Source organism: Halyomorpha halys, unplaced genomic scaffold, assembly GCF_000696795.3.
Source record: "Halyomorpha halys isolate HHAL.00 unplaced genomic scaffold, Hhal_1.1 Scaffold493.1, whole genome shotgun sequence".
In the NCBI taxonomy this organism is placed as follows: Eukaryota; Metazoa; Arthropoda; class Insecta; order Hemiptera; family Pentatomidae; genus Halyomorpha; species Halyomorpha halys.
This window is the reverse complement of record NW_027111379.1, coordinates 253,441-267,423: the sequence shown is the minus strand read 5'-3', so window position 1 is coordinate 267,423 and position 13,983 is coordinate 253,441. Positions and strand designations below refer to the sequence as shown.

At 30.2% G+C, this 13,983-nt stretch overlaps 1 protein-coding gene across 2 annotated transcripts in view; it reads left to right on the top strand.

The window, feature by feature from the left end:
• dsb (debris buster) overlaps positions 1–13,983 on the top strand; it is a 409,190-nt gene that overhangs the window by 178,098 nt on the left and 217,109 nt on the right. For both annotated transcript variants that reach the window (XM_014425044.3, XM_014425043.3), the window contains exon 2: positions 11,308–11,468. In XM_014425044.3, the coding sequence (XP_014280530.1) occupies positions 11,321–11,468 (148 nt within the window). In that variant the 5' untranslated portion in view covers positions 11,308–11,320. The remainder of the gene's footprint in view (positions 1–11,307; positions 11,469–13,983) is intronic.

Genomic DNA, 13,983 nt, shown 5'->3' with positions numbered 1-13,983 from the left:
GAAACAAACAGTCTCGATGAGGCCTTAAATTGATCACTTAATCTATGAAAATAACAATAATCTGTCAAATCATCCTCTTTGGGATAAGGGTATTAATCGATTGTTGTAATAGTATAAGAGCCCAAGAAGGGAAAAAATGCAGTTATTGCATCCCAATTTTTGATTACTTTAATGAAACCTATGTATAATTACTAGCTAAAATTGATGAGCCTGCCAAGAATAGGTAGGGGGAATAAAAAATGGTGGCTGTTTGAAAGCGATAAAAAAAATTAAGTTTTCATTCGGAGCTCTATATCATAAAAAGTAGGAACAACACAAGAAAACCTAAGAGAAAGTCATTTAAAGATGAGCAAATTTGCTAAAAATATGAGCCCTAAAACAGTTATTTACGTTAAATAGTTCTCGAGATATATTTTTTTAAAAAGCAACACATCATAAAAATGTTGTATGGAACGTACTGAAAGATCAGTAGTTAGTGAATTTATTTAAAAAAATCTATATCTCAAAAACCATTTGACGTACAGATGTCTATTAGCACTCAAAGCTAGTTTGATGAGCTATAAAGTGGTTTATGATGTTTATCTTCGTAGGAGTAATAGTGTACATGAAATTTGCTAATATAAATTGATTTATAGTTGTCCGGCAAATTTTTATTTGCCAAATTTATATTCATCTGTGAATATCATAAAAACTACAACCCCTACGAAGATAAATGTCTTAAACTAATTTATAGTAAGTTAAATTTCCTTTATTTTGAGTGTTAGCAGAAATATGTGCGTTTTATGGATCTAGAGATATATTTTTTCAAAAATCCAACATTTTATACGAACAACTATAAATTAACGATTTGTGAGTTTATTTTGTCAAATATTATAAAAACTACTACTCCTACAATGATAAACATTATTAACTATTAACTATTTTATGGTAAATTTAACTAGCTTTAATTTGAGCGCTGGCTGATATCTGTATGTCTTATGATTTCTGAAATAATGCTTTTCATAAATCAAACTCATTGTCCGAACAACTGTAAATCAATTTATTTTAGCATATATCATGAAAACTACTATTTCTACGAAGGTAAAGGTGATAAACTTCTTTATAGTCCATTATAATAGCTCTAATTTGAGTGCTAATAGACATCTGTACGTTACATAGTTCCTGAGATATGGGTTTCTAAAAATAAATTAACTAACTACTAATCTTTCAGTAGATTTTTAAGAAATTTTGCATTTTAAAAAGCTGTATCTCGAAAACTATTGGATGTAAATAGCTCTTTTAAAGCTAATATTTCAGCAAATTTACTCTTCTTTAAATAATGTGCTCTTAGGTTTTCTAGTGTTGTTGGTAGTTTTTAAGATATAGAGCTCCGAATAAAAATTAGTGTTTTTTAAGGTTTTGAAACAGACGTCATTTTTAATTCCCCCTACCTATACTTGATAGTCTTCCCGGCTCTTGTACTATAAGAACTTGCAAAAGTTTTCAAATCATAAACATCAACATAATACAATAAAGAACGATCTTTGTTACATTATTTCGCATATAATTGCTCCCCAATTCATGAAAATTGTTAGTGTAAAGTTTCGTAACTATGTCGTGTAGTTAAATATCATGTTACACAATTCGCGTGCTGCAGATTAATTTCTTCGAGGACGCGCAGTATGGTCCTATGAGATATAAATGAGTGAATTGGTGGACATCTTGATTCTTTGCTCTTGAAAATCCCGGCCACGTTTGGCTGATTCATTTAAGTCGCAATCAAGAGCAAGCGGAAATAATAGTAGCCACTAGGAGCCGGCAGAGAGTGCTACTCTGCCTGAGTATCCGACCATTACTCCAATCTTTAAAGTGGTTACCTAATATTTTTAATGCCAACTACTTGCTATAATGAATTCACACCTATTGCAATAGCATGTTCTTCAAAGGAATTCAATGTGATTTTCTGTTTTTTCTTTCTGGAGAATTAAATATAGGTTCCAATGCTAAAATAGTTTTGTTGCATTTAAAGTTTTAAAAATAGGCAAGGATAAAATAAAAATAATGAAAAAGATATGCAAAATTACTTGGAGTAAATAAAAATAATTAGATTAATTATTTTATATATGCTTGTTTGAGAGTGGTTTAGTTTATTCTTAATTTAAAACAATTTTGATCCTTTTTTCCTCACAACTTTTATTCTTTAAAATTTTTCCAACGTTTCGGCCCTCAGGCCATTCTCAAGGATACCAGGGGTTCAGTACTGTTACTATACAAATGCTTGTGCAAGGAGGTGATTTAATCGGAATCACGCTCAAACGTCAGAAGAAATAGTTATAAAGTTTTCGAAAAATATTTCTCCTTCACTATAATTTTTTTTATTCTTAATTTAAAACAATTTTGATGCATAATGCATAATGCACTAGCATTTGTATAGTAACAGAACTTCCTGACAAAGTACTGAACCTCTGACCCTTCATCGGTTGTAGCGGTAGAAATTTTTTAGATAACTATTTTTAGAATTCTAGAATTTATAGGGAACCCTTCCCTTCCCACACACGAATCCTACGTCTTATGAGCGGCTTTCCTACATAGCATACTTTTAAAAAACATTGTAAAATTAGCTAAAGCTGAGAATCGGCAATCAACCACCACGGTTCCTTTATATCAGGGCTCCCGAGTTTTAGCTAATTATTAAATGTTCCCTGATATAAATTTTTTTTTAAAGACTTTTGTACTCACTATTCATAAATGTAAGATAAATAAGCCTGCTCTTATCATGGAATTTTGATATCGGAAGTGGGAGAGGGAAGTTCCCTTTTACATTTTTAGTTTTAAGATTTCTTATTTTCTTAAACTTTTGTACTTGTAAAGTAAAACGATGGTAATTATTTACTTCCATTCTTTCAAAAATAGCAGGGAAAATTAATTCTTGAGCTGAAGAAATAATATCAACCACCGTTTAAGAAGGGAAATTTCTTTCCCTTCACGGTCAGTTGTTTCCCGCTTTAGTTAAAGTATAGGTTATAATACACCACACTTTTTGGCATCAGTTCCTTCCTATGTTTGCTTTTTCTAACCTATAAATATCGATATTTAGTACATCTTTTATATTTTCGAGCGATTCTACTCACGAATCCTTGTACTTTTTTTTTACTAAGAAACTCTACTGTCTGACAATCTTCAGTATTAGATATTTTATATTAAAGCACATATTACAAAATAAAACTATTGGATATTATGTATTTATAGTATCATTCGACTCTTTAACTAGAAACTCTATAAATGAAGCATTTATTTTATTTTTAATACTAGGTAATATATATTTTAATGTTTTAATTTTTGATTCTTTCATTCATTTTTCGAAATAATAACACATTATTACACTATATTGTGTTTACAAATATAATCGTTTGAGCGGGGTCGTGGGAAATTTCTCAATTGACAAATTATATCTAATCTCTATATTAAAAATAAAACTAATTCTCCCACATTTCTATATCTATTAGTATAATTCTGTTTTGTTTTTTTAAATTCAACCTTCAATTTACCCTTTGGATATAAATTCCAAGATTCTCCTGAATTTGTTGTGTCGACTTAATTAGACTGTGTCCTCTAGTTTCTTTTAAATTGTTTACTATTGTACTATTTTAAATTATTTTCTACGTTCTTACGTTCACACCATGTATAACGCTGAATTTCCCCCAAGAGGGAAAAATTTCCCCTTTAAATGGGCGGGTAGTTCTTTTTCTTTACTTAAAGAAGTAATTTTCAATTAAATCTTTTGAAGAAGTGAAAGTAAATAATTATCCAATCGATTCTCAAAAATAAACATATAATTCTCGTACTTGACAATGATGTGCCAAGCATACCAATAACACCATTTATTATCTAATTGCTATCGTGAGATGTATTAATATGAATACTAAAAATTACTCTGACATCTTTGAGGAAAATCCTGCATACAAAGGAAGATTAATGTAACTATACTAATATACATCTTGTACCAACATTCAGTATGTCACGGCAGGACGTCTTGTATAACCGGAACATTGCGTTTCGCATATAGAAGTTTGTTACTTTTTGGAAACTGACAATTACGAACAATTTAGTTTTATCTTTAGAGGTTATGTCATGCTTTTGATTGTCAATAAACTGTTCTCAACGCGTTCGTCTGTTTCAAATTCAATTAAATGAACAAAGACTTATTTATTATTGTTACAAAAACAAGCTACTCTCCTTTAATTATTTTCATAGTTAAGATATTGCTTATCTTTTATTTATTTTATAAGGAAAGATTTGCCAATCTGTAGATTTCTTCTTATCATGCAGGTAGTTGATATTAATTGGTAAATAGTCGATTTATAGTAAATATGTTATATGAATGGGGATTTATTAAGAAATATCAGATTGTGTTAAAGACAGCTGTTTAATTATGCCATCTCCTATGTTTCGGGGATATTATTAGAATTAATAATTTAAGTTGCCATTACTGGTAAGGGAGTAATGTTCACATTACTTATTACGTAATCTTCCATAACATATTGATGTTGCACTATCAAACAAATGTATTCAATATTGCGCTAGTTTTACAGCATAATAATCATTAAAATATGATTACAGCATAACAATCATATTTTAATGATTGTTTTACTGAAAATATGATTGCTATAGCCAAACAAGCAGCTTCAAATTTTTATAGTAAATGATTTTATGGTGCAAAAGTCCAAGGCTTTATGTATAATGGAGTTGCAAAAAATCATTTCATTTCATCAGTTACTTATTACGTTTCAGCGCACAAAAACATAAGTATCAGCCAAAATCATCAAATTTAATTTTTGTAGACCTGTATTGTTAATTACTACAGTCTTAAATCGTAGGAAAATAATGGTGTTCTAAAAATCATATGTTTCGCAGAATTAATAATAGCTTTCTGTAAAAATAAAGAACTGGCCTGATCATTACGGGTTTGTTTACTCCGCAACCATTCTCGTTGGGAATTACGAGTGTTGGCTTGAAAACATTATTAATTCTTAGCAGATCCTCAGGCACGTTATTAACCGTCGATTTATAAGGCCTTGAAAGATGAAATGATTAACTGAAAATGAAAATGAACTATGTAATCCTTGATATATTTTTTTATTGGTACGAGCCAGGCAGATAAAATTTTCAGTTAACTCAATGTTATGTTTAGCAACATCATATGATAATTATTATTACCATGAAAAAAATAAAAATTCCACATGCGTCAACAATCGGGTTTGGATCGAGAGGGATATTACATTACATGTGGTTTTTATGCTAATTATTACTTTGAAAGTTATATTTAATTTCAATGACATTTCCCATCGCTACCATGTTAAGTCCATTCATAGGTTTTCCTGAGCTAATTAATCATGCTGCACAATAGCCATTCAACTAGTACAATTAGTTCATTAAGAATATTTTCAAACAATGCCAATCGAGTAACTGAAATAAGTTTATGTTTTCTTCTTATCAGAATACGAAAAAATAAACAATTTATGATGGATTTACGGAAGTAATGAGATACCAAAAAAAATTTAGTAAATAAAAAAAGGAAAGTTATACAAATTTAAATAGGGAACTTATGGGGGAAGGGATACTTCATACGCTAGCTCTCTTCCATTGATTATGGTACAAAGTTGTTTACTCAGATTAACCATGTTTTCACTCGTTTAACTGGAAAGCAGTGTAACAAAATAACTCGTGTCTACAAGAAGAATTTAGGAGGACGTTCCGAAACTTCTCAACACTCAAGAAGAAGTTGCTTGAACAGCTTGACTAAGGCCAAGAAAAAAAACCATGATTTGTTCCTGTTTCTGGGCTAAGACCCACATTGAAAAATAAATATTTTTTCAACCAAGAAGATGTGTTTTATGCACTCTATTATTCTTTTATTTAATATTTCAGACAATTTGGTCTGTAAAAGGTATTAAAAGAGGGCGTTTTAAACCGAGAAGTTAAATTTGCGACATTTTCCTCAATTAGACTAATAAGTTAAGAAGACAACTTTTTTTTTACGTCCTTAAACCTTCTTGAATTTCTAAGAAGTGAAAAGAACGAATGACAATGGAACAACAATATTTACATCGTTGGAATCCATGAAAAGGGTGTACCTAAGTAACCCTCATTTGCGGTGTTAAAATGTAAAAAATAAATTGTATATCCCGCTTAAAAATTGAAGAAATTTTTTTTTTAGTAATGAAAGTAAGGATCTTAGTTAAAAATTTGATTTGATTGATAGATTTATTTATTGATAGATATTACAATCTGATACACAGTTGTGGGGAATAACTAATAGTAATGAATGATCTCATACATACTAAAATAAAAAAAAAAATCTTAAAAGAATAGACAAGATGAACGTAATCAAACTATCTGTATGATAAATAAATAAAATAATATATACAATATTTACACAGTCGACCTGAGGATCCCTGAGCCCACTCCATCCCCCACGTGTGAGGGGTAGAGCAGAGCTCAAAAGATCCCAGCGCATCCCTCTCGCCGCATCACTGGTAGCGAGTCAGTGGAGGCTGAGCAAGTGCGCTAAACAGTTGAAAATTAAAGGAAAAATTTTTATTGCTAGAGATTGCGCAAACTTATACCAGGTTTAGGAATATAAAATATGAAAAACTGTACCTTTGTCGCCCAACTTTATGATGCTATGTTAGAAAAGAAAATGCTATAATGTAATGGAAAAAAATATCCGACCTGTAACTCGGTAACTGTCACATCAACATACCAGTTTCATTTAGTATTGAATATTAATGAGTGTTATAGTAGGACATCTTGGCTACTATAAAGTATTTCTTGATGATGTCCTACATCCTACTTGTACCATTACGTGGAGTTGGTTTTTAGCTAGCAATACTAAGCTTTTAGCAAAATGAGAAAGAATTTTTTTTTTCACTTGTAATCCGATCTGAGTGAAATATGGAGGTGCCCTCATGTTGCTGAAGACCCCTCGTATAAATTGACTCATTTAAAGGTCTGACAGAAGGAGATAAGTTAATTACAAAAAGAAGAAAGCCTGAAGGTGTATATAAGTACTAAGGTACAGTTGATATATTCAGTCAGGTTGTCTTTGCTTATCGGTTGGTTCTTGTATTGCTCTTTGCTTGAAATAAAATCACTGCACACCTTTATTGAAGGTAAAGTATTTCTTAGGTCTAATGTTGGAAGTAGTTATTTTTCAGTTACATTTTCGCTTCAAATTCTAATTTATATCACAGATTTTACATGTTTTTACCATTTTCTTAAAATCATCTTCAACGATTTTGATTACACTCTTCATATAAATGTGTTAATTGTTTTTTAAAAATTAAATGAATTTAATTATTTTATTAAAATAGTCTGAAAGGGATTAAATGCTGGATTTTGAGAAACGCTCCCGCTAAAATACCTTGAATTTTGTTTGTTAAAAAAAATAACCATCTCATATTGTTATTAGTACGAAAAAATAGATAAATAAAAAAATATGAAAGAATTTTATAATTAAATACTGGTAAAAAGAAATGTTTTCATGTTTCTACGGTTACTTCTTGACTATTGTTGTTGTTGTTGTTGTTGTCTGGGGCTTTAAGGCGTAAAACCCTGAGGTCATCAACGCCCATGTTTCGTGCTTTATAATTTGTTTCATTTATATTTTTAATTCTATTTCAATGTATTTTTCTCTTTAAATAATTTCGAAAAAAAAATTAAATAATTACTTCTTTTATATTTTTTATTACGTATAACAGATTTTCTGGTTTAAATCTTATTCAAAAAGCCATTCCTTTTAAAGAAAACTAAGACCATTTCCACGTTCTTCTGGCCATCATTCAGAGCATCCGATACACTCGGTCCTACTCCCAATCTACTCAAGTTCGCAGAATAAAAATGACATTTCTCAAATATGTGACTAATCGTAAGTACACACTTCTTGACTATTTTCATAACGACCAAGGAACATTAATAGTTCTTTTTACTTGAAATATAATTGGATAATAATAAGGAAAGAATTGCCATTTTGAATATTGAAGAAATTGTCATTTAAAATCTAGCAAGGATTAATTTCAACTCAAAGTATGATAGTGAGTTTTTGCGCACCGCACCTGATTTTTCTTTTATAAAATAATTATATTAGCATTAAAATGTCACACAGTGCCAGTTGGAAAGTAGGATAATGAGAGAAACTTGTGAAATATCCCCAGTTTTTTTTTAAATAAATATGTTTCCATTTAGGTTCTAACATCCAAAAGAACGAAAATAAAATAAACTTTATAACCAGCAAGAGCACTGGTATATTTGCCCAAAATACTTTTCAATGTAGTAAAGTTAGTACACTATATCTTTCAGTTTATATCCAATATTCCTTTCTGAGAGATTTGCAGTCGTAAGACTATTATTACCCAAAAAAGCAATTATTTTTAATGACCTAGACATTAGCCAGTAATTCAAATGCCAAGTAATTGATACAAGTTTTAATGACCAATTATTTAACAATAAAAATCCGAGCTTTGTGCAATATCCATTTTCATTTCAATTACCATTTTCTAGTTCAGTTTAGCATGGCGGACAGTCCTATTATCCTCGACGTAAACCTGGACTCCATGGGCGTAAACAACGCGCCTCTCCCCCCCCCCCCCCCTTTGGGAAAAACAAACAACAGAATTTACTGATTACCATAATTTGCTTAATTTAAGTAGTTGTAGTTAAAAATTCAACACCAAAAGATTATATGATTTTAGAATTGTCTGAGTGATATTTATGAATTTGATTTTTTAGGTAAAAGTAATTTAAGAGTTGACCGCAAGTAATTGCTTTTATAGTAAGCATATTCGTATTTTTTGTATGACTTATATTGTATATCACATTGTGCTATGACTTAAGACATTTGTGTAGAATTATATTAGATATTTTACTTATTATTTTCAACGATTAAAAATAATTAATTATTTAATTACTAAATGAAATCTGTAGTGTCACAACCCATGAAGGGTTGCAAAGGTGAGGAGTGCAATACTTTGTAATGAAGTATTGTTATTAGACCAATGGTTGTGCAAGGTGGTGATTTTGTCCGAATCGACCCCGAAGGGCTCCCTAAACCATACCTCACGGCTACAGTGAAACAGAAAAATTTTTATCTCCCACTGCCTATTCAAACATTCAGTGCCTTACTGAGCAAGCCACTCCCACTATATTATAAATGTATATAGCAGTATTATATAAATGTATAATAATGTACATATATTATATAAATACGAACGAGAATAAGTTAAAATAAATATTAAATTCATTTTTATTTTAAGCCGGGATTTATAAAAATTGTATAGATAGTGCGTTCAGACAGTATAAACACACTGGATAATGTTCAAAGAATTATGTTAATTTTGATACTTTCGTTATGAACTTTGAAATTCTAAATGCGAAACGATAAGTGTAGCTTGAATTTATAATCTGCAAGGCCTTGTACTCAATGGTTCTTGCTTCAAATTAACTCGTCAGACCTTGTTCGAAATTAAAAAATTCTACTAGAATTCAAGGTAACTTTAAGTTTTTATTAATTTTTACATAGATATTTTTTATAGTTTATCTCCATTGACAAATCTATGAATATATATAAAATCTCTTCAATGGTCTATTTTAGAATTGGTGATTTTAGTCTTTTTTTTAAAAATGTTATAAACTTTATTCACTTTACAACATTGGATTTATTTGTATTTTAAGAAATTTCCTTAGTGATAATGACAACGTCCTTATCGCAGCTAGATTAGGAAAATATTATCAGTTTAATCGATGACTTTCCAAATTTTTTTTTTTACTTCTGATGTGTAAGTCTGTACTACTGTTACCTCTCAAACGAGTTAACCGATTTTGTATTTCTTTTCATCGTTTCGACCTCCATGCGTGTTTACCTATTATATACGGTACTAAGTTGTGTGCAATAATTATAAAACGATTTTTCTCTAAAAATTTTATGTTTTTTAACTTTTTATCTATTGTTCATTCCTGAGATAAAGCGGGAAAAATATGACGACTATAGTCTATAAAAAAATAAAATGAATAGCAGAGCTCCATTATTAAGTTCTTTATTACCCCTAATTTTAATTGGAAAACAAATGCTAAGTTATTTAAACATTGATTAAGTATTCGTCGATAACGTTAAAATTTCACAGTGATAATAACGCCAAATATAATGAAAGCTAGTATTTTCATCCTGATCTCACACTGCATTCCAGTTAGACAGCGTGTCTCACCGTAGTTTGAAATCAATTAGTTACGTTTAAAAACCTCTAGTGAGTAAAGCAGTATTTAACGCATCTGCTTATTTTTAACTTCTTCGAGAAATTTAAAATTATTAAATTTAAGCAGCTTCTAATTTAATAGCTGTTTTTATTTTCGCTTGTCTATAATGTATATTATAAGGGAAAGTATTGAGATCGTAAAGAAATTCCTTTCTGAATTTTCAGCAGAAATACACGTTTTAAGGTACCCTGTTTTAATTTTTTTCTGTTTTATTTTTGTTTTAATTTTTTTTTTCTAATAAATGAAAAATTATTTTCGAAAATTAAAAAGATGAAAAACTTCGCAATATACCCAAAATGCGTATATTATGCAACGTTGCTTGGAAAGGCAACTTTTTGGTTGTGTGTGAAAAGCCAACCAAAAAAAAAAGAAAAATCAAAAAATCTTCTAACTGACCGGTTTGACCTAGGCAAACCTTAACTTATTAAGGTTATTGTTTTAGGCATATTATATCGGTACTGAAGCATAATTGGACACTTTTTTTTTTTTCATTTTCCACATTGAAATGTGGTCTTTCTTATTTCTTATTTGTGAGTATTTAGCGAATTTACTTTGAATCAGACAAGATTATTTAAGCTCTCTATGTATTAATATTATAAATTAAATGATAAAGTTGATTTTAACAATACTTGCCTGTTTTATATAAAGTTTTACACATTTTGGGTTGTTTATTTTTCTGCCTCGAAAAACCTGCAGGTATCTAGTTATATCTGTATAACTATTGTCATAACGACCATGAAGACTCGAAAACATAGTAATAATTTTTTAACCAACAAATAAATAGAAATATAGTAAGGAAAATGTATTGTCATTTTGAATAATAATGAAGTTGTCAGATTGGAAACGAGCGTCGATTTCGGTTTGTCAAAGTAGTGAGATGCGCGCACAGTACTATATTTATTTACATCATATAATTGTTGTTCTTATCATAATAATGTAGTCAATAGTACTCATAATAGTGGCTATTATTGCTAAACTGTATAAAATTGCAATTAATAATATATTCTTTTTATTGTACAGGTATGCGCTGAGTATGGGTTTGACGAAGCAATATTTACGCGTGGGGCAGTCGACGAGGAATCGGCTGTTCGGGGTCGCTCCTCTCAGCCGCGGGCCGTCCCTACGGGAGGATAGGACGCCCCTCCAGATGTTGGTTTCCGAACAAGGGACCATTAGCCACGGTAAGTACAACTTCTTTAGAAAATAAGTCAGAATAGGATTTGACGTTAACATGAGTAAAATATCTTTTAAATTCTGTTATAAGACTTTGAGTATTATTTATTAATAGCATTCCATTACTAACCATTTAGTCTGCTTCATAAGTAGAGTGAAAATGTGATAATATAATACATATATAATATGAAAATAATAATAAATTTTTAAAGTTGTACATATTATCTATTTATGATTTTTTATTTGACTTAATAACACATCTATAGATTATGTCATATGATTTAGCAGTCTGATTTATTTCACATATTCAGAATATCAATATACAACTAGAAATATATTTTGTCTCTTTTATATACTCTTTTCATACACATTATCAACTTATAGCAATTTAAAAATAAACAAAAACCATTGGCATTATTTTTTCAAAATATGGAACATTTTAATATCCTATGTAATAAAAAATATACCAACCAATTCTAACCTGGTAATTATTCTTAAAATATTAGAAATTATATAAAATTAATGAAAACGGATTAATCTTAGTATATTATATTATTATAGTTGTTTATAATTTTTTAAAATTTATTTATTAATATATACAACTGTGTTAAATATATAAAAGTAAAAGCGATATGAGTTATATTGCACATACATGGCAGGATATAGACTTGTGGAGAAACTACCTTAGAGTGGAGAAATTGAAATTAGTAGAATTCCAAACTAAATAAATAACTTTAACAATTATCCTATACTACTTTTTTACTCGATATTTTGGTCCGAAGATTTTGCAACCAAGGAATTTGTAACGGAACAGGTCGTTCTAAAATGTTTTAGGTAAAACAAGAGATTTCTAATTTTTTTCCAGAACGCTGTTTTAATTTGGTCTTGCACAGTAATTAATTGTAAGTTGCAGTGTTCTGTTACCGACGTACCGTGGAGATCGTGTGGTCTAACGCTGGACTTTTGATTGAAATGTGTTTTGTTTTGTTTTTTTCTGACACATAGATTTCCGAAGCATATGCCCAAATGAGTTTCAGTAAATAGGTGTATAGATGAAATCACTATCCTAAAGTTCGTTCAGATCTGTTAAATAGAGAGACCAGAAGGAAATAAATGTCAATTCAGGATGAGATATTATACGCTGGGATTTTTTTATCAAATAATTTTTAAGTGTCATAGAGCATAGAGCACGTTCGTTTAGTGAGAATGGCCGTTTCCAGAACTGTCCAATCCATAATATTCCATAAATAAAGTGACCTACAAAAAATAATATTTAGATATGAAATATGAGGACAACAGTAGAACAAACATTTTCCGTGTGACTTTTTCTTTGGAAACATGCTATCCTAAAAACTGTGAATTAAATGGTTAAAAAAATATATGAATAAATAAACCTGTAGTACAAGAAATGACACAGTGAGTATAAATAGGAAAGCAAATCGTTTTACTTTGCTCTCGTAAACAAACCCATTTACCATTCGTCCTTGATTATAATAGCTCAAAATAAAAATGTGATTCACTTATATTCCCCATAGTCGTTATAGTGTTCATTGTCGGTCATGTATCAAAATGTGTACTCGCTTCTTGACAACTAAATTGAAACCATTATTTTCTGAAACACGATTTCAAATGATAAGCCTGAGGATATGTCGGCCATATAAATTAAGATTTTTCAATTCAACAGATCAACAAAATGCGAGTGTTTCTTCAGAGGTATTTCAGGAGTGAAACTACTGCAGAATATAAATATTCTGCAATAGTAATGCGTAGCATAAAGACTAGTGAACGCAGATGATATGTAGGAATGTAACCTTAGAAATTTCACAGCACGACTTCAGATTCGGACTAAAGGAATCTTGTGAGGGAAATTTTGATCACTGACAAAGGCATAATATTTAATTTAAGCGCATCATTACCAATATTTACTTAAATCCTAGCTTTGAGTAAAATTTATTTTCTGATCAAGTAGGAAAAGACTGGGGAAAGAAAACAACAATTTCTTTATCATTCAAGATGGGAATACTTCCTCTTCCTATATTTCCATTTATAGGCGAGTGAAAGTAAAATCCGTGAGAGGTACAACGTATTCATTTAAAGCAGTGGTTCCTAAGCTCAGGGAGTCCACGGACCAATAAACCAGGTGCGGAATATTCGCTCTCCGGACAATCCTCGATCAATTATATGAAAATTATTGAAATTAGGTTGCTCAAAAGTGCTTTGTAGGCAATATTATAGAACATTTACCTGTGACTGGCTCATTGCACATGAAATATCTGTTTTTACTTTTTTTAGAAATTCAAAGTTTAGATAAGCGGAATTTTGAAGAAACATTACCGGGGAATGGTGTTGTTATGTTGCCAGTGGTTCGAAAAATTGTTGGCTGGTGACAACCAATCCAGAGCAAAACCCTTAGTAAACAGTTAAAGGACTGAATACAAGTGTATCGATAGTAAAGTAAAAAAGTCAGCAGTCTGTAGCAGCAGCTGAAGCGTTATCAGACATGCGTTTAACTGCTTACTAAAA